Here is a 20,996-nt window from a genome sequence, read left to right as displayed (position 1 = left end):
AGCGCTTGGCAGTTTAAATTTAGCCTGGGAGCCTAGCGGGGAAGGAAAGGTAATTTGGCTACGTGAGCACTGCTTACCTCACTCCTGGCACATGCTGGATGCCCCTGGGGAAGCAGGAGAGCACTGGCCAGCTGCCTTCCTCCTTTCTGTGGCTCTTCCTCCTGGGATCGTGCCTGTTCCTAGCAAGGGGCTGAGATGAGCCCTGAGAATGTCCCCTGTGATGTAAAAGGAACCATGTATTTCCCTAGCATAGAAGCTGTCCTAGGGCCAGCCCCTCGCGCTCTCGGAGAACGGTTTCTACTCAGTCCACACTCCATTTGAGCATGAAGCAGCTTCTGTGAGATGCAGGTAGAATGAAGTCACTGAGTCAGCCATAGAGTCAATCCAGTCTCCAAATAACATTATCAAAAGGTATGGGTAATATACAGACAGAAGCCTCAATTAAGTTTTGTTTCCAAAAGAGCACATGTTGTTACTAAACCAAAAAAAATGGGGGCGCCTGGATGGCTCAGTCAGTTAAGCCACTGACTTTTGATCGGTTGCACGTTGAAGCTCTGCATTGGGCTCCATTTTGGGCGTGGAGCCAACTTAAAAAAAAATGAAAAAAATGTGCTTTTCCCTATAAATTGACAATTTGCTTAATAACTCGTTGTAGCCACCCACAGAATTAAGATGCACTTCTAAAAGATTGAGGATTTCTAACTTTCCTGAGTGACTAGTATACAAAATTTGGATGACAGCATACATGTTAAAGCTCGGTTACAGGGTGCCTGGGTGGCTCAGTCGGTTAAGCGGCCGACTTCGGCTCAGGTCATGATCTCATGGTCCATGAGTTCGAGCCCCACGTCGGGCTCTGTGCTGACAGCTCAGAGCCTGGAGCCTGTTTCGGATTCTGTGTCTCCCTCTCTCTGACCCTCCCCCATTCATGCTCTGTCTCTGTCTCAAAAATAAATAAACGTTAAAAAAAAAAAGAGAGAAAAAAAAAAAGCTCGGTTACTACTACTTTGCATTGTGGCCTTAGGCTAGTTGCTTAATGTCTCTGAACTTCACATTTTTCTACCTACTTAATGGAGCAAATCATACTTATTATTTTTTAATCTGGTTCATAGGGTTGTGGGTGAGCATCAAATAGATTTTGTCAAATGCTTTTTCTGCATTTATGAGATGATCTTGTGGTTTCTGTGCTTTATTCTTTTCATAAGGCCTATTATATTAATTGATTTTCACATGTTGGAACAGTCTTGCATTCATGATATCAATCCCACTTGGTCATGATGCATAGTCTTTGTTATATGTTGCTGATTTCAGTTTGCTAGTGTTTGTGGAGGATTTTTGTATATAATAGTCACAAGAATATTTTGAAATATTCTTTACTTGTTATGTTTTTGGTTTTTGTATCAGGTGTAATATTGACCTCCTAGAATGATTTGGGAATTCTATTATTTTTTTTTTTGAAGAGTTTATGAATGATCGTTATTCTTTTTCAGATATGTGGTAAAATTTACCAGTAAGGATGTATGGTCCTGGGCTTTTCTTCACTGGAAGATTTTAATTGTAAAGATTTTATTTTTAAGTAATTTCTACACCTGACACGGGGCATGAACTCACAACCCCAAGAACAAGAGTCTCATGCTCTACTAACTGAGCCAGCCAGGCACTCCATCATTGGAAGATTTTTAATAAGTTATTTACTACCTTAATCTCTACCTATTATAGATCTTTTCAGATTTTCTATTTCTACTTGAGTCAGTTGTGGTAGTTTATGTCATTCTACAAATTTCATCTGTATAATCTAATTTGTTGGCATATAATTTTTTCACAATATTCTCTTACAATCCTTTTTATTTCCATATTGGTAATGCCCTCTGTTTTATTCTTGATTTTCGTAACTTGAGTCTTCTTTTTTTTTTTTATTTTGGTTAGATTAACTAAATTTTATTAATCTTAATTTTTTCAATTTTATTAATCTTAGTGCCAATTTTTGGTCTTGCTTATTTTCTGTGTTCTTCTATTCTCTACTTCATTTGTTTCTACTGTAATTATATAATCTCTTTTCTTCTGCTTAGGGTTTAGTTTGCTTTTCTTTTTTTGGTTTTTTAAGGTAGACAGGTTATTGATTTGACATCTTGTTTTTTAATGTAGGCATTTGCAGCTATAAATTTTCCTCTAAGCACCACTTTAGCTGCATCCCATAAATTTTGGTATGCTGTGATTTAGTTTTCATTCATCTCAGAGTGCTTTTAAATTTCTCTTGTGATTTATTTTTTGAACACTTGGCTGTTTAGGAGTGTGTTACTACATTTCCACAAATTTGTGAATGTCTCAAGTTCTCTTATTGATTCTAACTTCATTGTAGTATGGTCAGAGAACATACTCTATGTGGTTTTAATAATTTTAAATATATTGAGATTTGTTTTATTGTCTAACATATATCATAGAGAACATCCTATGTGCACTCAAAAAGAATGTGTATTCTGCTGTGGTTGGGTAGAGTGCTCTATAGATGTGTTTCGTCTAGTTGTTTTAGAGTGTTGTTCAAATCTTCTATTTCTGTGCTGATCTTCTAAATGTTGTACCATGTTTGAAAGTGGGATATTGAAGCCTTCAACTATTCTTGTTGAATTGTCTATTTCTCCCTTCAGTTTTTGCTTCCTGTATTTTGGGGGCTCTGTTGGTAAGTAGGTGCATATGTGTTTATAATTTTATAAATTCCCAGGGGATTGACCCTTTTACCATTCTAAAATGTCTTTGCCTATAGTAAAAATTTTTGTCTTTAAGTTTATTTTATCTGACGTTAGTATACCATTCCCATCTCTCTTTTGGTGATTGCGTGGTATATCTTTTTCTGTACTTTTACTTTCAACCTATTTGCATCTTTGGATCTAAAGTGTGTCTCTTGTGGCCATCATATAGGTGGATCACGTTGTTTTATTTATAATGCCAATCTCTGTCTTTTGATTGGAGTGTTTGATCTGTTTAGATTTAATGTAATTCCTCATAAGGGAGGAATTATGTCCGCCGTTTTGCTATTTGTTTTCTATGCGTTCCTCTATTCTTCCATTACTGTCTTCTTCTGTGTTAAATGGATGTTTTCTAGTAACCTTTTAAATATGTATTATATATGTATGTATACACGCACACACACACACACACACATACACACACACACAAGTTGCCTTGTGAATTACAATTAACATTTTAATTTATAGCAATCAAGTTTGGGTTAATACCAACTGAATTTCACTCGTATGTAAAAGCTTTGCTGCTTTATAGCTCCATTCCCTCTCCTCTCCTTTGCATGGTTATTATCATACAAATTACATTGTATGATCCTCAACAGAGATTTACAATTATTGGTTAATGTTTTGTGTCTTTTAAATCAGATAATAGAAAAAAAGTTACAGCACAGATAGTACATTTATATTGTCTTTTATGTTTACCCATGTCATGACCTTGACAAATGTTCTTTATTTTTTTCTAATGTTTATTTATTTTTGAGAGAGAGAGAGAGTGGGGAAGGTGCAGAGAGAGGGAGACACAGAATCCAAAGCAGGCTTCAGGCTCTGAGCTGTCACTACAGAGCCTGATGTAGGGCTCAAACCCACGGACCGTGAGATCACGACCTGAGCCGAAGTCGGACACTTAACTGGCTGAGCCACCAAGGCACCCTGACAAATGTTCTTTATTTCTTCATGTAGATTCAGTTACTGTACTTTCCTTTCATCCAGAAGGACCCCCTTTAGTATTTCTTGTTGGACAGGTCTGCTAGTGACATACTCTCTCAGTTTTTGTTTTGCTGGAAATGTCTTAATTTTTCCTTCATTTCTGAAAGATGACTTTGTTGCATATAGAATTCTTGATTAATTATCTTTCTTTTGTTGCTTTGAATATGTCATCTCACTCCCTTCTGGCTTCCATAATTTCTGATGAGAAATCATCTTCTACTCTTTTGAGGAACGCTTGTATGTGATAAGTTGCTTTTCTCTTGCTTCTTTCAAAATGTTCTCTTTAGCTTTTGGGAGTTTGATTATGATGTGTCTGGGTGTGGCTCCCTTTGAGTTTATCCTATTTGTGGTTCATCAAACCACATTATGTAGCAACTCTAGAAATTAGATTCTTCTTCTTCCTCCTCAGGGTTTGTTATTATTTGGTGGTGTTGTTGTTGGTTTCTTTAGTGTCTTTCCTTAACTGATTCTGTAAAGTCTCTATTCTTTGTCATATGTGGCCCCTGAAGTCTCTGCTTGACCAGCTGTGTGTGAAGCTAATGGACAGAAATGTCCTTAGCTGCCTGGAACTAATAAGTCCCAGTGTTTGCTGATGGGCTCTGTGTGGATGTCGTTCATGTCTTCAGCTCTGCCTTAGCCTTCACTCCCTGCTTTACAGAGCCTCAAGGTCAGCCAGAGGATGAATACCGCTTGGAATGACAGTTTTGAAAAATACAAATGCAAGCTATTAATACCTTTGCAGCATGTTATCTGCTACTATTCTCGTCCTAGATTGTTTGTTCTTTTTAAGCACAGGCGTTTTCTGACTTCTATGTAAACATCTAACTTATGTGCCTTAGACCACAGAACCACTGCCACGGGCCCATGTTGAAAAAACAAGGAGAAAAATAGAGCTTCGAACTTTGAGGGAATTGGTGGTTTCATGATGAAAAAAAAAGAAAAGAAAAATCTTCCCCAAAGCAGAGGTAGTCTTGGGGCAGTGTTTCTCAAAGTGAGATTCAAGGACTGCCTGCCTCAGAATTACTTGGGATGTTTGTTAAAGTTCAGGTTCCTGGCTCCATCCCAAATCCTTTGATTTAGAATATCTTGGGTGGGGTCCATCCAGGAATGTACATTTTTTTTTTTTTATAACTTGAAAGAAAAAAATTTTTTTAATGCTTATTTATTTTTGAGAGGCAGAGAGAGACAGAGCACGAGCAAGGGAGGGGCAGACAGAGAGGGAGACACAGAGTCCGAAGCAGGCTCCGGGCTCTGAGCTGTCAGCACAGAGCCGGATGTGGGGCTCAAACTCACAAAACCATGAGATCATGACCTGATCCGAAACAGAGTCAGACGCTTAACTGACTGAGACACCTGTGTGCCCCCCAAAGTTTTATTTCTATAAGTAATTAAATTCCAGAAATTAGACATTTATTTGCATCTATGAAGATTTTTTTTTTTAGTAGCTGCAGGGTTATCATAGGATTCAGGCTGAATCATGGGGCTCAGAAGATTTTAGGGGAAAAATAAGCCCGTATTTATTTATGCAATAAAAGCATGGGTTGGGAGAGAGGGTAGGAGAAGATACTAGATAAATCGATGGGTATACTTGCTAATTTCAAAATATTGTGCCTAGGGCTGGGCATGCAGCCAGAAAAGGTAGGGAAAGTTTTTTCTTTCTCCTCTCTAATTTTCGTTTCCCTCTCTACTGTTAGTATTACTCTTTCTCTTGGGACCCAGAATTTAGGTCAGTAAAATTTGTATTAAGAAAATGTATCAGCTGCCCTGGGGTTAAATAGGCTCTTGAGGGTTATCTGGTGACTGAATCACCACCTAAGCCACCACGTAGAGGGTTGTCTTCATGGAATAATGTCTTCTGGTTTCCAAATAACACACTTCCTAATGAACTTTTTGATGCAACCCGTTTGAGAGTTTGAGATTGGATCGAGTTCAGACACATGTAATTTATCTGGGTTAACTTAAAATTTTAAGCTGATTTCCCCCAACCACATGTATACTTTTAGGCCGTTTTTCCTTGAGGAGTTTTGTGTTTAGTTAACACAAACTCAGCGTTGAAAAACAATTTGGGGAGTTTAGATCTTTATCAAATTTATGACATTCACAAGTGACACATGATTTAAAAAATTATTTCACATTTTAGATTTTTACTGCTCTGACTTGCCTGTATCACTGAGAGTCATCAGGTGATTCCTATCCCTCCCCCCGTTCAACCCAGTTCAGGACACGTTATTGGGCTGTAGATCTCCAGAATTCTATTACAAATACACGGACTAGTAAATCGCATTTCTTATTTCCTTCAAGGTATTGCACAGCGATGCACAGCCATCAAGTACCACTTTTCTCAGCCAATCCGCTTACGAAACATTCCTTTCAATTTAACCAAGACAATTCAGCAAGATGAATGGCACCTGCTTCGTGAGTATTTCTGGGAACGGGTCAGAGAGGACATGGTGTCTTGCCGCACAAAAAGTATTCCCACCAGCCCTCTCAGGTTTGGACGGAAGGACGTTGTGCTGATTCTACGTGGGCCCCATCCGACTTGGTCAGAGACTCAGGGAGTCATTTCGCTAGGCTGCGGTCACAACTTGTTTACAGGTGGAACGTGTGAAAATCAGGCCTGAGGCTTTTCGAGACAGGGCAGTGTGTGTGTGTGTGTGTGTGTGTGTGTGTGTGTGTGTGTTTCTGCCCTGGGGGCATCTGATCTGTACCCAAATGGCCTCCTGCATCTTTTTTTTACCAAGTCATCGTGCATGAAGATCTGCTCTGCCACTTAGGTTAGTAAACCAAGGAGATTATACCTTAGGTACTCTCGGTTTTGTTTCGTTTGTAGAATATTCATTTTAGCTACCATGTCTGTCTCAGACCTTGGTATTTCTGCCAAAATATCTTCATGAGTGCATGTTGTAATTTTCTCAGAGGATGTCTGTTATCAGAGGACATCCCAATGATGGGAACTACTCTTTTTCACTGTCAGGAAAATGTGAAAATCTTGAAAGGACCATGCCATGTGATACCAAAGAGGGCAGATATCTACCTGAAAATTGCTGACTCATGCTGCCTGGTGATAGATGACTCAGGAAAGCAAAAAAAAAAAAAAAAAAAAAAAAAGAGAGAGAGAGAGAGAGAAAAAAACTAGACTCTAATCAGAGGCTGACACTGTCATTTGCCAATGAAGTAAGCAGCGAGGACATTGGTGATCCAGTTGGGTGGCCAAGGCCACTGCAGAAAACCAAGCAGAACCTCATTTTGTGAGGAAATCTCTGCAGATGAAAGGCTCTGTTTTGAACTCCACACCCGACCATGAAAGCTCTTATGACACGGCTCCAGCAGCAGTCTCAATGTTACACATACTCTGATTGGCAGATTTAGGACTTGGAAAGTCATTGGCTGAAATGTGGTTTTTTCCTTAGTGCTATGACTCCCTGAGAACTCTCTCTTGTTCGCTGATCTTAACAAGCATTTCTCAGCAGATCTGAGAGATTTATCTAAGTGTTCTCACATCTGAATTCTTTATGAGCGTGTTTGAAATTCTTTGCCTTAATCAACAAGTCTAGAAAGCCACACAGTCACTGTTTTTTCTGTCTGGTGAGAAAAGATAGACATAGGAACCTGAGAAAGAGCGTCACCTCTGTACTCAAGGAGTCTGTGCCCTGCTGTTGCCCAGCAAGACGGTATTTGAGTGTTCCCTTCATCCTCTTTGAGGTTCTCTCAGAAAGAGACTTTCGGTATCTGCATGCATAGCCCTTTCTGAGAAAGTTATATTTGGTGATTTGTACCTTGTTTATCAGATAAACTTAACATGTCTGGTACTGATGCAAATCCTATGTGGGTTATATCTGAACCTTGTACCTTTTAATGGTCATAGACAACAGAATTACTACTGAAACCACAGGGAATTTAGGGAGTTGAGATACTAATGACTGAACTCTTCTGACATTTCCCCTGTTCAGATGTGGATGTCTCCAAATGACTTATACCCTTAACATTAAACTCAGCCCCTTTAAATTATCACTGTCCCTGGCCCTTGGTCTGAGGTGTCTACACTTCCTCATCTAGGCAGAGATGCTCTGCTTTCATTTAATGCTCTGAGCTGAAAATGGGAAATCCCTTTGAAAGTAAATATATGATACCACTCATATGTGGAATTTAAGAAACAGAACAGATGAACATAGGGGAAGGGAAGGAAAAATAAGATGAAAAGAGAGGAGACAAACCATAGGAGACTCTTAAATACAGAGAACAAACTGAGGGTGCTGGGGGGAGGTGTGGGGGGTATGGGATAAACAGGGGATGGACATTAAGGAGGGCACTTGTTGGGATGAGCAATGGGTGTTATATGTAAGGGATGAATCACTAAATTCTCCTCCTGAAATCATTATTAAGCTATATGTTAACTAACTTGTATTTAAATAAAATTAAAAAATAAAAATATATACATATATAAAATTAAATTAAATTAAAATAAATTAAAAAAAAAAAAAAAAGGAATGGTCCAAGGGTGCCCAGAGCTATCGACTGGCCTCAGGGGCACCAGATCTCTGCTTGAGATCTATTGTTTTAAGAAGGGTCACAGGTATTCAGCTAACAATTTTAAAAATGTACATTTGTTCAAACAAAAGGTGAGGAGATAGAAGAAGTGAAATAGCAGAGGGTGGGCAATCAGAGCACTGCTTGAGGGTAGCAATCAGAGTGACAATACGTCAGGTGCCTGCAGTCGGTCCATCTCTTGGTTTTGCCTAGGAGGTGGTGGAGGGGCTGGGTTTTTGGCTCCGGGATCCCGATTGCGTCTTTGTGACAGACCATACCTGCCGGTTGTGTCTACGGCGGACACTTGGCCATGAGAAAGGTCTCTCCTCAGCCTGTGGAAATGGGTACTTGGGTTGTGGGGCCTGTGTTTAAGGGGAGAGGGAGTTTATGAGCAGATATCCCATATGTGCACTTTGGGCCCCATTTCAGTCACCACGATTGCCTCCACTTTCTCAAATCCTTTTTGAAAATAGGCGGGAGTAGATGTAAGCGAGAAATAAAACAATCGGCCATCGAGGTGCTCAGGTAAAACCATATTTCACTGTAACACGCTTTGTGGGCTCTTTCTCTAAAGCCGGATTAAGTAGGGCCGGTACAGTGGTGGTAAGCTACATTTCCATCACTCTGTTAAGGGAAGTAAAGATATTTCTCTTACCTACCTCACTCTCAGTACATTAAGGAACTTGCTATCTATTACCCAGGTTTACCCTGGCGTTGTCCTCTGGCCTCCTCTCCGTGGGGTATAGACTTCTCCGTGGACTCAGAGAAGGTAGACTCTGCCCCCCGGATGTGCTGGACCCCGTCTGTCCTCTTCTGGAATACCTGGGGAGAGACTTCCCTAAACCACCTCAGCCCCACAGACCCTAAGACTGCCTGTGTCACTTAGTAGTTTTGACAATGTGTATACAAAGCTCTTCGTTCTCTGGTTTTCAATGACTTTGCTGCTTCTGCTTTTCATTCGGAATGTTTGTGTTTCGAGAGTAGACTTGAGAAGAATCACTGCCGGCTTCCTGGGCATGGCTGTAGCCGTCCTGCTCTGTGGCTGCATCGTGGCCACGGTCAGTTTCTTCTGGGAGGAAAGCTTGACCCAACACGTGGCCGGACTCCTTTTCCTCATGACAGGTACGCCCAACACTTCAGCAAAAGTGGAGGCTGCCTGCCTGTGGCCCGCCTCGCTCTGTTAATTTTGCTTTCACTTGTGAAAAGGGCAACCAGAGGTCGTTTGGCTTTTGTGGGTAATACACAATTTAAAGAAAACAGCAGTGTTAATAGTACAGGCCTGGTTTCTCCACTGTGGGCCCTGAGAAGGTTGGACGGAAATGTCTTGGGCTTGATCTCCGTATGAGCCAGCCCTGTATTTTCTGTCTCTGCTTCATACCATGTCCCTAGCCCTGGCCTGGACTCCTGGCAAGCCCTGGTCATCATTTATCAGGAGCCCGAAAGGAGAGAAAGAGTGATCAGCACAACCCGCCCCGCCCCCAAGGCTGAAAGTCAACTCAAAGTACTTCTCTTAGTGATGGTGTCTTTGGTGTCATTTTTCTTTCATTCTTTCTTTTTCTTTCTTTCTTTCGAGAAAACAAAGACAGCATGAGTGAGGGAGGGGCAGAGAAAGAGAGAGAGAGAGAGAGAGAGAGAGAGAGAGAATGAGAATCCCAAGCAGGCTCCACATTGTCAGCACAGAGCCAGACGCGGGGCTCGAACCCACGAACCGTGAGATCATGACCTGAGCCAAAACCGAGAGTCAGATGCGTAACCGGCTGAGCCGCCCAGGCACCGTGGTGGTGTCATTTTTACACACAAATTACTCCACAGATGTTTTTTGAGGACTTACTACTCTAGGTACCAGAGACACCATGAATAAGGCAAACAGAATCCTTCTCCATTTCTGTCGCAGGGAGACAGAGACCATAACTTGTGATAATGATAAATACTGTGAGGAAAACAAAGAAGGTGGAATAGGGGTCTCAGGGAACACCTGGCTGAGGTGATTTCCCAGCTAAATCATGGAAAGCAGCCGGCAGAGGGTGGGCATGTGCTGCAGGGCGAGCCGCGTCCTGAGGCAGGGGTGGCTTGGTGTATCTCGAGCCATGGAAAGAAGACCGGTGTGGTTGGAGGGCAGGGAGAAAAAGGATAGTGTCTCTTGAGGTGGGAGATGTAGGCAGTGGCTGGATTTCAATCCAAGGGTAATGGAAGCCACCAGGTTTTAAGCAGAAGAGGGATCTTCAAGCAGCGTATTGGAAAGGGGGTAGAGTGTGGAGACAGGCCTGTGGTCTCTTTGATTAGCAGGTGAAGGGTGCTTTTGTCTAAAAAGGAGTCAGGAGCTGAGGTGACAGCTAACACTGAAGGCGGCTACAGGGAAGAAACCTTTTTTTCCCTTCTCCTCTTTCACAAGATAATTAATGTATTAGTGATTAGTAAATGCCAAATTAACAGTTTCACAAGTCTACTCAGTATCGGAGCCAATATGACTCTGCATATGTCGCCATTTTGAACAAGCCTATTGCCTATTTCTCTGGAGTTCAGTTTTTCAAACGACCACACCTGGGTTTGCTAGCGCTTCTTCCTTAATAGCCGCTCCCCCACCTGTTAACTGGGGGCAATGATGCCTGACACCATTGGCTGGCACCGTTTCCCGTCTGTCCTTCTTTCAGGGTTGACAGGTAGGTGGCGCTTTGCTTTCTGGTGTGGTCGGACAATCGGCAGCCTAAGTAACCCAAGTCACAGGCAGGGGCCCTTCCTTCAGCCCCTTTCTCTCTCTGTGAGCAAGATGGGTCATCGTCGTCGTAAGCACCCTGACAGAACAGTCTGAGGTCACACGGCCCCTGAGTCGTCTGAGCAGAAAACCAAGTTGAGCTTTCCATATTTTGGTGAATGCTCTTAGATTGTAGCACAGGGAGGCTAAAATTCTAGGTCCTGAGGTTTTGGAGGAAGATTTGAACCCTCCAGACTAGCCATTGGGTACCTCATTTAAAATCCAAATTGTAGAATGGATGAGTCAGGGTAGCAAAGAAGCAGAGAGGCCTGTCTGCCCAGAGGATCCCTTTAAGCCTCTGCTGGGGCATAATGGTCGTTAAAAATCTCATCCATGTTCTTCCCTCCCATTACTGGTTGAGCCCCCATTTTCCTGACTCTTGTCCGTGTATACATCAAAGAACTGCAGATTCGCCTCCCCTCCCAACCCTGGAAAGACTCACCTTATATCCCCTTGTCAGGAAAATGAGAGAAGCTATAGACAAGAAAACCTTAGTGGTGGTTTTAAAGCACACTTTAATATGGGTAAGGCATAAATAATTTAGGATGCTCTTAGATATAAAACAATCGTTAGCAGTAAAATAAACCACTGGGCCATAAAAGCCAGGGCTAGTGAGAGTTCCTAGGAAGGTCGCAGGCCGGACTGGTTTTAAATAAAGGGGGGTGGTTGTTGAGCACTGGGTAGGCAGGGAGAAAGGCTAGCAGCCAAGCGTCCTGCCCCCACTCCACATTTCCATGCTCAGCCCTTATTTCTGATCCTCATGTGGACTAGAACTCCGAGCCAGATTGACTCGGGCATCCTCAGGATTTATCATCAAAAGCCCATGTGCAATTGTTAAACAAAAACGAAACAAGCAAAACAATAGCCACAATCACAGAAACCCCACAACAGCCAAAAAAAACATACCCCAGGCTTAGAAACTTGAAGTCTGATGACCAGTCCTGAAGGACTAACAGACACAACATGACATCGTCCAGTTTTCTTGGCTTTTGGTTGGCCAAACAAATGTTTGGTTGGCCCAACATTTGGGAATAAGGAGAAAATCCTCTTGTAGATCCCACCAGCTGAAAAAGGAGGTTGTTGAAATATTTTTCTTATTCTGGACCAAATCTTGCCCATGAGTTTGCCTCATTTAAAAAAAAAAAAAGATGTTTGTAACCATGATCACAGTAAAGTATTTAGTCTTCTGGGCTTCCATTTAACATCCTCCATTTGGGTTCTTTGTCTCCCTGTCTCTCTCTGCCCCTTCCCCACTTGCACTCTGTCTCTGTCTCTCTCAAAATAAATGAACGTTAAAAAAAATTTTAAAAAGAAAGGGGAGATCCTGGGTGGCTCAGTTGGTTAAGAGTCCGACTTCGGCTTGGGACATGATCTCAAGTCTCATGAGTTCGAGCCCCGCGTCGGGCTCTCTACTGACAGCTCAGAGCCTGGAGCCTGCTTTCCCTTCCCTGCTTGTGCTCTGGCTCTCTGTCTCTGGCTCTCTCTCTCAAAATAAGTAAACATTAAAAAAAATTAGGAAAAAAAATAACATCCTGCCATAAGCTTTCCCCACATTGTTCTGCTGTTTTTTTGCTCTGTTGTTTTCAATGGTATTCCATAGTTACATGCTCTTCCGAGGGGTGGATATGCTGTGTTGTGTTCATCTGTTCCCTTCCTTGTAGGGTTTAGAGAGGTTTGTTTGATTTTTGCTATTTCAAATCGTGCCTTTATATTTCCTTTGTAAATGCCGGGGTAGCGACATTAATCCACTGCACGAGATAAATTAGCTGGGGGATGTTCATATGTAGTAGCAGTGGAAGAGAGCAACTAAGGGTTAAAAGAATTGATTTTAATTAAGCAGAAGTGTCTTCGGCAGCGCTTGTCAGCATCTCTCCCACAGATTTCTGATGCTAAACTTAGCCCCTTCTAATGCGCTGGCATCTTCGTTCTCCGCCTGAACTTATTAGCCAAACCTTCAATGGAGAGCATCAGGGATGTGACAGTTTGAGATGTTAAAATGGAAACTTTGAAACAGTCTTCCTCCTTCTGCCTTATTGCATACAGACAGCTCTTGATTACCCACATGTGGACCAGCAGTGCTGCTGACTGTTCACAATGGGAGCCGCGTTCTGGGCCCCTTCCTCTCCCCTGGGGCCTCTCCAGGGGCCTTCTAGCAGGACCCGGGGAAGGCCTCACATCCCCCAGAGCCCCCCAGATACAGCCTTTTGACTTCATGGCTTCTGAGCTCTCCCTCCCTCCCTCTCTCTCTCACACACACACACACACACACACACACACACACACACACAGGATTGAAGAGGCCCGCGCAGAGGACTGAGGGATTAAGACATCTTCCAGTTTATCTTCTGCTCTCGGGGTGCTGTGAAAGCCTATTTCCATCAACATTCAATGATGCATCGCTGTGGTGATATAATCATGATACTTAATAATTTCAGTTATATGTACACAAATCTTTAAAAGGGTTAACTTATTCAAAGCAAACATTTTAAAATGTAACGTTTATGTTGCTGTTGCTTTTGTTTTATTATCTTTTAAAATCTTGGGAATCTCAAAAATTGGGTAAAGCTTGGGCCTTTCTTGATAGGGGCCTCACTGCCCACTGGATCATTCCCCTTCACAGGCAGGGCTGTCCAGTGAGTGTTGTGACAGCCGACAAAAAGTGACAGAGCCCAGGCTGCCCAGCAAAGCTCAGGGACAGTCAACACCCATGTTGGGTTATCCCTTCCTTTGCTTCGATGCATTAAAGGGGGAGGAAAAAAAGACTTCGCTGTAGTAGATAAATGAAATTATCTAGGTTATCCATTGATTATGACCTAAAACCACAGGTCCTTAGGACCTCAGTTGAAACATTTGGGGCCAGATGTGTTTTGGAATTCAGGATTTTTAAGTTTCATTTTAGAAAGGTAAATATGGTGATTAACACCCTCAGCAGGGTCTGAAATCAAACACATTAACATTTCTGCAGCAAAACATATGAATATTCACATGAAGCAGGATCAATAAGGACTATAGACTCATGTCACATCAGGTCAGGGTTTGCATTAAATAAGATTGCTGCAACCTTTCAGGAAAAGAGTGGATGTTTTGGATTTAATAATTGCAGATTGTGGACCTTCTATTTTATTTTATTTTTTTTTAAGTTTTGTCTGTTGCTGTTAGTCTTGCCTATTCATTTAGGAAAGACAATTGAGGAATGGCTTTTTGGGCAATCTGCGTGAAAAATCGCAGGAGGCATTTTTGCTGGAAGAGCAAAGAGACCAGAATGATGGGCAGGCTGTCTTTTGAAGGAGTGAAAAAAAAAAAATCAATGTTTATGCCTTGGGGTGTTGCGGTTATGTTATTTATCAAACAGGCTAACCAGGGTGAGGCGGCCTCACTCCTTTCGGACTGTTAAGCACATCAAAGGAGGATGGTCAGAAGAGTGGGCCCAGTTACCCTAATTACAGCTTGCCAGCTGGCCACAGGCACCTTGAAGATTTCAGGGAAGGAAATTAGGTTGATGATCTGGGACGGCTGCATAAATTTACTTCCATCCTGATCCGCAAAAGATCCCTTCCAACCCTATAATTCTGTGATATCCTGGTATCTTCTAATTAAGAATATTGGTAGAAAACTTTTTAATATTTTATAAGAAAAGGAGTTGCATACAGGGCTTTTCAGAACCAGTAATTATTCACTGTTTTTGCAGTCAAATGCTCTACCCCTGAGCTATACCCCCAATTACTCACTGTTTTGAAGATGCTACCAGCAATAACCATGACTGAGGCTGGGACTCAAGAACCTCTCTCCCCAGGCACCACCAGCTGGGCTGAAGACTGTCAGTGGTAGCTGAGGGGGACTTCTGGCTGGTCAGGGAGTGAGCGAAAGGGAAGGAACGCCTCGGGGAAGAATGGAGGAGAGACGACGTCTCTCTCCATGGATCATCAGGAAGGACCATTAGATTTTGAACTTTCTGAGTACAGGCGTGGTACCTTATTTATCTTTTCATACCCCTGCCCCATACCTTGCATTAATTAGATTGCTAATGATAAAAATGCAGCATTAACAGCAATAACTGGCTCTAGGGGGTAAGTCCTACACGGGGTAATTTGGGATGAACTGGTCCTTAGATTGGTAGAACTCAGTGTGTTGTAGAACTCAGTTTCATTCATCAGGTTTTGTTGACTCCATGTGCTCAGCTCTATTAGACTCCATGGGGAACTTACCAAAAGTCTAGGAGGTCTCTACTACCTTGCCCTGAGATGCATGCTGGAGAGCAAAGTAGGTTCCTGATCATGGCGACGTCAAACCCATCATGGCTGTGACCAACAAGGACTCGTTAAACCACCTCTAATATAATCAGAACTGGATTGGGACATAGTAGATGCTTGATAACTGATCACTGAATAACTGATCAAGTAACATTTAAAATAGTAAACTCTTGCTAAGACCTATGAAAGGAATAGAAATATACTTCACGCATTGACTACACCCACAGATGATGTTATGGACTGGGTTGTATCCCTCCCCAAATTCGGATGTTTGAAGTTCTAACCCCCCTTACTTCACAGTGTGACTGCATTTGGAGATGGGGTCTTTAAAGAGGTGATTAAGGTAAAATAAGGTCATGAAGGTGGGCCTTAATCCTATAATATGATCAACACTCTTTCTTGGTGTCTTTAGTGTTGGAGTTTTTTTTTTCCTTTTTAAAATATCTTCAGTGGGTTGGGCCTCTTTTATAAAGTCTTTTTGGGCAAGGTGGAAACAATGTTTTGTCTCCTGTCAGTACATTTCCTGGAAATAATCACAAACAGGCCTTCCCATCCCACAAAAGGCAGCTGTGGCAGCGACCTATGTTCAAGCTCTCTGAACGATGTGAGAGTCTGAAAAAGGGGAACTCTTGCATATGCTGTTTTGTTCATCTTTGCTTTCCTCTTTCTCAGAACAATTTCAAAAGCATCTTGGAAGAATTAAAAATGTCACCGAAGGGCAGCTTGTGAGAGCACTGGTGGGAAGGGAGAAGGGCAGACGGGGGAATTTTTGTGGGTTCGCAGTAACCCTCCCGCCAACTTTAAGCAAAGTGAGTAAAGGCAGCAGAAAATAAGGCAGGTTTTCATCCAGATCTGACAAGTGCCCTCTTCCAAAAAGAACTTGAGAGACATAGATATTTCACCATAAAATAAATACAAGTAATACAAATACGACACAGGGACAATTGGGTTTGCAAGGCAAGATGGGTCCGAGGGTGAGATCAGTAGCAAAAAGCATGACATGAAGTACCCAACTTTTGCTCATGGTGGGCCACTGATTAGCTTTAGGGAGTTTCAGGAACTTGGTCAGAGAAAGAAATTTCTTTTTTTTTTTTTAATGTTTTATTTATTTTTTTTTAAGACAGACAGAGAGCATGAGTGGGGATGGGGCAGAGAGAGAGGGAGACACAGAATGCAAAGCAGGCTCCAGGCTCTGAGCTGTCAGCACAGAGCCCAGTGCGGGGCTCAAACTCATAAGCCGTGAGATCATGACCTGAGCTGAATGAAGTCAGACACTTAACTGACTGAGCCACCCAGGTGCCCCAGAGAAAGGAATTTCTGTTAGTGACATCTTTCCCAGTCTCCATGAGCTATGGATATCTATGGATAGACATAAGGCACAATCATTCATGACACCAGGGGCAGAGAAAATCATCCTTCTGGTTAAGCCTTCAGGGTAGATGATTTCTTATAATCCCGCTTCTATTCAGTGCCAGTGGTGTTATACTAAAATTCATTTCACCAAAAGCAATTTTATGGAGTTGGCAGGGGAGAGGTGCTAATAAAATCAATGTTCAGTATAAAATCAACGGGAGCATATATAGTATATACATGGCATTCTTTTTTTGGTGGTGGGCGTGGGGAATGTTCTTGCTCCGTGCCTTTATTTTGGAATAACAGAATCACAGAAATCTGATATTGTAAGGGTCTGCAGTAACTAAGTCCCCATTTCTTTTTCCTGGTTGAGGAAACTAAGACTCGGGTAATGTCAAGGTCACACAGTGATCAGCGGTAGATCTGGGGACCAGAATACACATTTCCCGCATCTCAGCCCGATGCATTTGGACATCAAAGGATGCTTAAAAGTCTTAGTTTGAACTCAAGTTTTCAGAGGTCATTAAACCTACATTACTTGTAAAAAGCCTTGCTTTTAGGCATTCAGCTCTGTGCAGACAGCTGAATGCAGAATAGAGTTGTTTTTCCTGTGAATGGGTCATTGTTCTATTATGATATTTTACCTGTTGATACTCCAGAGATCAATTTTTTCTAACTGCCTTATTGTTCTATGACCAGCATTCCTTAGAAGGACTTTGTTATATAGAAACACTGGCTTTGTTTTGGTGCCAGTGAAAACATTCATGTAAACGTAAGAACGTTTGCTCTTCACGAGGTTTGAAAAAAGCAGAGGAGTATTATTTTTCGACTGGCCTGTTCCTTTATGGAAGAATTATTTCCATCTGATCTTTGGGGAACTCAAAATGATATGTTTGCCATAATAATCTGGAGCAGGAAGTCAGAAGATAAGATTGTATCCTTTTTGGAAAAACAGAATTAGACAAAGAGTCGGAAATATCAGATTATCTCAGATCAAGTATCCTCTTAATTTGAAACATTTCTTTTCTAAATGCACAATTGGAAAAGGATTCAGGCAATGTGCCCTTATGTGATTTAAGTGCAGGCAGAATTCTGGCACTTAAAAATGGCGTTAAGGTCACCTTCATTTTCTCCCAATTGCTGCTTGCACTGAATTTGGTTTTCTGCTAGTGTTTCTGATCGCCAGAGCTCTATTAAAAAGGATGAAGGGAAATCTGTTACTTTAGGCCCTCTCTTTTTAGCCCTCAAATCTATGTTATTACCTATGGAGATGCTTAATATATCCTCAATGCAATTTTCAAGCAAATAGATACAACCTCCATTGTACGCTGGGATAAACCAAAGTATGAAGCAGAGAGGCACCGGGCTTGGAACAGAATTGGGCATCCCATTACTGCACTAGGTGTTCATTTCTGTTTTCATTATCCATCGTCAGCAACTGCCACATTCTGATCCCCTGCCCATCAAAAGGAGCACCCCTGGCAGTCCATTGTGGTGGAATAGACCATCTATATCCTTGGAACATCACTTAAGTACTAAAAATACTGTGTTTGGAGAATTTTTATCAAAGTCTTGATTTTAGCGTTCTGGAAAGACAATTATACATATGTGTGTTGGTACAAAAAAGTAAAATTTGGGGTCTGTCCATTTTCTTTTCTTTTTTAAAATTTTTTTTTAATGTTTATTTATTTTTGAGACAGAGAGAGACAGAGCATGAACAGGGGAGGGGCAGAGAGAGAGGGAGACACAGAATCTGAAACGGGCTCCAGGCTCTGAGCTGTCAGCACAGAGCCGGACGCAGGGCTCGAACTCACGCACCATGAGATCATGACCTGAGCTGAAGTCGGACGCTTAACCGACTGAGCCACCCAGGCGCCCCTTTTCTTTTTTTTTTTTTAAATGTTTATTTCTGAGAGAGACAGAATGCAAGCAGGGGAGATGCAGAGAGGGAGAGGGAGACACAGAATCCGAAGCAGGTTCCAGGCTCTCAGCTGTCAGCACAGAGCCGGACACGGGGCTCGATCTCACGAACCCTGAGATCATGACCTGAGCTGAAGTCAGACGCTCAACTGACTGAGCCACCCAGGGGTCCCTGTCCATTTTCTTTATGTCACTCAAATTGCCTCCTATATTCTGAATGGTTGAAGTATATTATCTCCTAACTCAGATATTTTACATCAATTCCAACATCCTGGATTTAATTTATATCACTTAAAAGCTTTTATTCATCCATTGAAAAAAACCTACAATGATTTGTTGAGGCCTTAGTATATACCATGCCCTGTACCTTAAAACATAATTTAGCACTTGAAAATTTCATGTAAGATATTATTTACAGGGAACATGGTAAATACTAATGAAAATAGTAATTGAAAAAGAAAACAGACTTTGTGTGATGCTTGCAACTGCATAAAAATGTATCCCATCATGTACAGAACAAGGGGAAAGGAAGACTCTCGTATTAGGTGTGAGTGATTATAGAAAAGATTGTTTCCTCAAAAATAGTTAGAATTTTTATTTTATTGTTTTAAGAACAAAAGCCAAGGGGCCGCCTGGGTGGCTCAGTCGGTTAAGCTTCCGACTTCGGCTCAGGTCATGATCTCACGGTCTGTGAGTTCGAGCCCCGTGTCGGGCTCTGTGCTGACGGCTCAGAGCCTGGAGCCTGCTTCGGATTCTGTGTCTCTCCTTTTCTCGTGCTCTCTCTCTCTGTCTCTCTTTCTCTCAAAAATAAATAAGCATTAAAAAAATTAAAAAAAAAAAAGAACAAAAGCCAAAAATAAGTTCAAACATACATAAAATCCAAGCAAGCTAATTCTGAATAATTCAAGATGTCGGAATTTTCTCCTGTATTCTTTCCTCTTCTACCTCCAACACCTCGTGTACAGCCTGGCACACGAAAGTTTCTCCAGTGTTTGTGGAACGAAGTCAGGCGACTTCCAGCGCAGGAATTACAGCTCCTTTACAAATTTGGAGTGACCACCTCATCAGTTGGCCCGATTTTCACAGAAGCCTGTGTGGCCCTTGCCTTCTAGCAGGCAACACCGTAACCGTGTTCTCTTTTGCATTATTTATAGGGATATTTTGCACCATCTCCCTCTGTACGTATGCTGCCAGCATCTCCTACGACTTGCACCGGCTCCCGAAGCTCATTTATAGCCTGCCTGATGACGTGGAACATGGCTACAGCTGGTCCATCTTTTGTGCCTGGTGCAGTTTGGGCTTTATCGTGGCAGCCGGAGGTCTGTGCATCGCTTATCCGTTTATTAGCCGGACCAAGATTGCACATCTAAAGTCTGGCAGGGACTCCACGGTATGACTGTCCGCACTCAAGTTCACTGCTCGGTGGCCCGTCCACAGTGCCGACGACTCCTGAGAGGAACGTGGTGGAATTCAAGTCGGGATCCCAAGCACAAAGTGGTCTTTTACGTTCCGAACCGTTGCCTGCCAGCCCTTTCTGGACGACTGATAGAAAATCACGCAAAACCTCCATACCTTTCTACGGACAAGACTACTGTGGATTCAAGTGCTTTAATGACTATTTATGCTTTGACTGTGAGAAATTGGGAGCAGTGCCATGGAACATTTCTAGGTTTAGAAAAAAGGGGAAATTGCAATGGGAAAATTTGTATGATTGCCGTTTATTTCAGAAAGTTTGTATATAACAATTACCCGAGAGTCCTTTCTATTTGCAAAAGGGTTCATAACAAAGCAAGTATAATTTTCTTGTCATTGTACCACGCTTGTTAAGTTTTAATGCGGTCCCTTCGGCACGTGTCCTAATGGTGTCTTGTGTCAGCACCAAATATCTGTGCATCATTGGTGGGTGTTCCTTGTCACGGGAAGATTCCTCTTCTGTTGCCTTATTTATTTATTTATTTATTTATTTTTAATGGAAGTCTCTTCTCTGTCTTTGTACCGGAATCCAAATCCTAAGAAAAACAGACCAACCGTGTAAGAGCTAATCCGTGACACTATGCAGTATTGTTCGATGTCTTCCCTGTTGGTTAATCTCTGTCTCTTTCTGTTAACTGGATTTCTGCATTAAATGACTGCCCTCTTGTTAGTCTGGGTGTGCTTTCTTTCCGCAGTGGTAACGGGTCTCCTTACCCATGTGCACAGAGTAGGAATTCTGTTGTTTTAGTAAGACTCTTGCTAAGGCTTCCTAGTTGCTTCCATTAGGTGGGTTATAATTTATCTTTTGTGGCAGCCACACACTTGCTATTTGTGTGTGTCATTTTCAAACTTCTTTCCATGGTATTTAAAAATTTTTCCTCTCTCTTCCTTTATCATCTCTCTGGTAGTCAGCCCATGCTAAGGAACCACGGTGTCTCCTTTGTCCCTGGACCTCCTAGGCCAGCGGGTTTCAATCTTGGCTGCACATGAAGAATC

The 20,996-nt window shown here is 42.1% G+C and overlaps 1 protein-coding gene across 1 annotated transcript in view; it reads left to right on the top strand.

The window, feature by feature from the left end:
- Window positions 1-20,655, top strand: part of TMEM178A (transmembrane protein 178A) — a 51,448-nt gene extending 30,793 nt beyond the window's left edge. The window contains exons 2-4 of the mRNA XM_042979792.1: window positions 6,027-6,140; window positions 9,237-9,374; window positions 19,682-20,655. Coding sequence (XP_042835726.1) covers window positions 6,027-6,140; window positions 9,237-9,374; window positions 19,682-19,923 — 494 coding nt within the window. The 3' untranslated portion in view covers window positions 19,924-20,655. The remainder of the gene's footprint in view (window positions 1-6,026; window positions 6,141-9,236; window positions 9,375-19,681) is intronic.
- Window positions 20,656-20,996: the final 341 nt, after the last annotated feature.

The sequence above is a fragment of the Panthera tigris genome, chromosome A3, assembly GCF_018350195.1.
Source record: "Panthera tigris isolate Pti1 chromosome A3, P.tigris_Pti1_mat1.1, whole genome shotgun sequence".
Taxonomy (NCBI): Eukaryota; Metazoa; Chordata; class Mammalia; order Carnivora; family Felidae; genus Panthera; species Panthera tigris.
The sequence above is the reverse complement of the archived record's forward strand: the minus strand, read 5'-3'. Positions and strand labels throughout refer to the sequence as shown.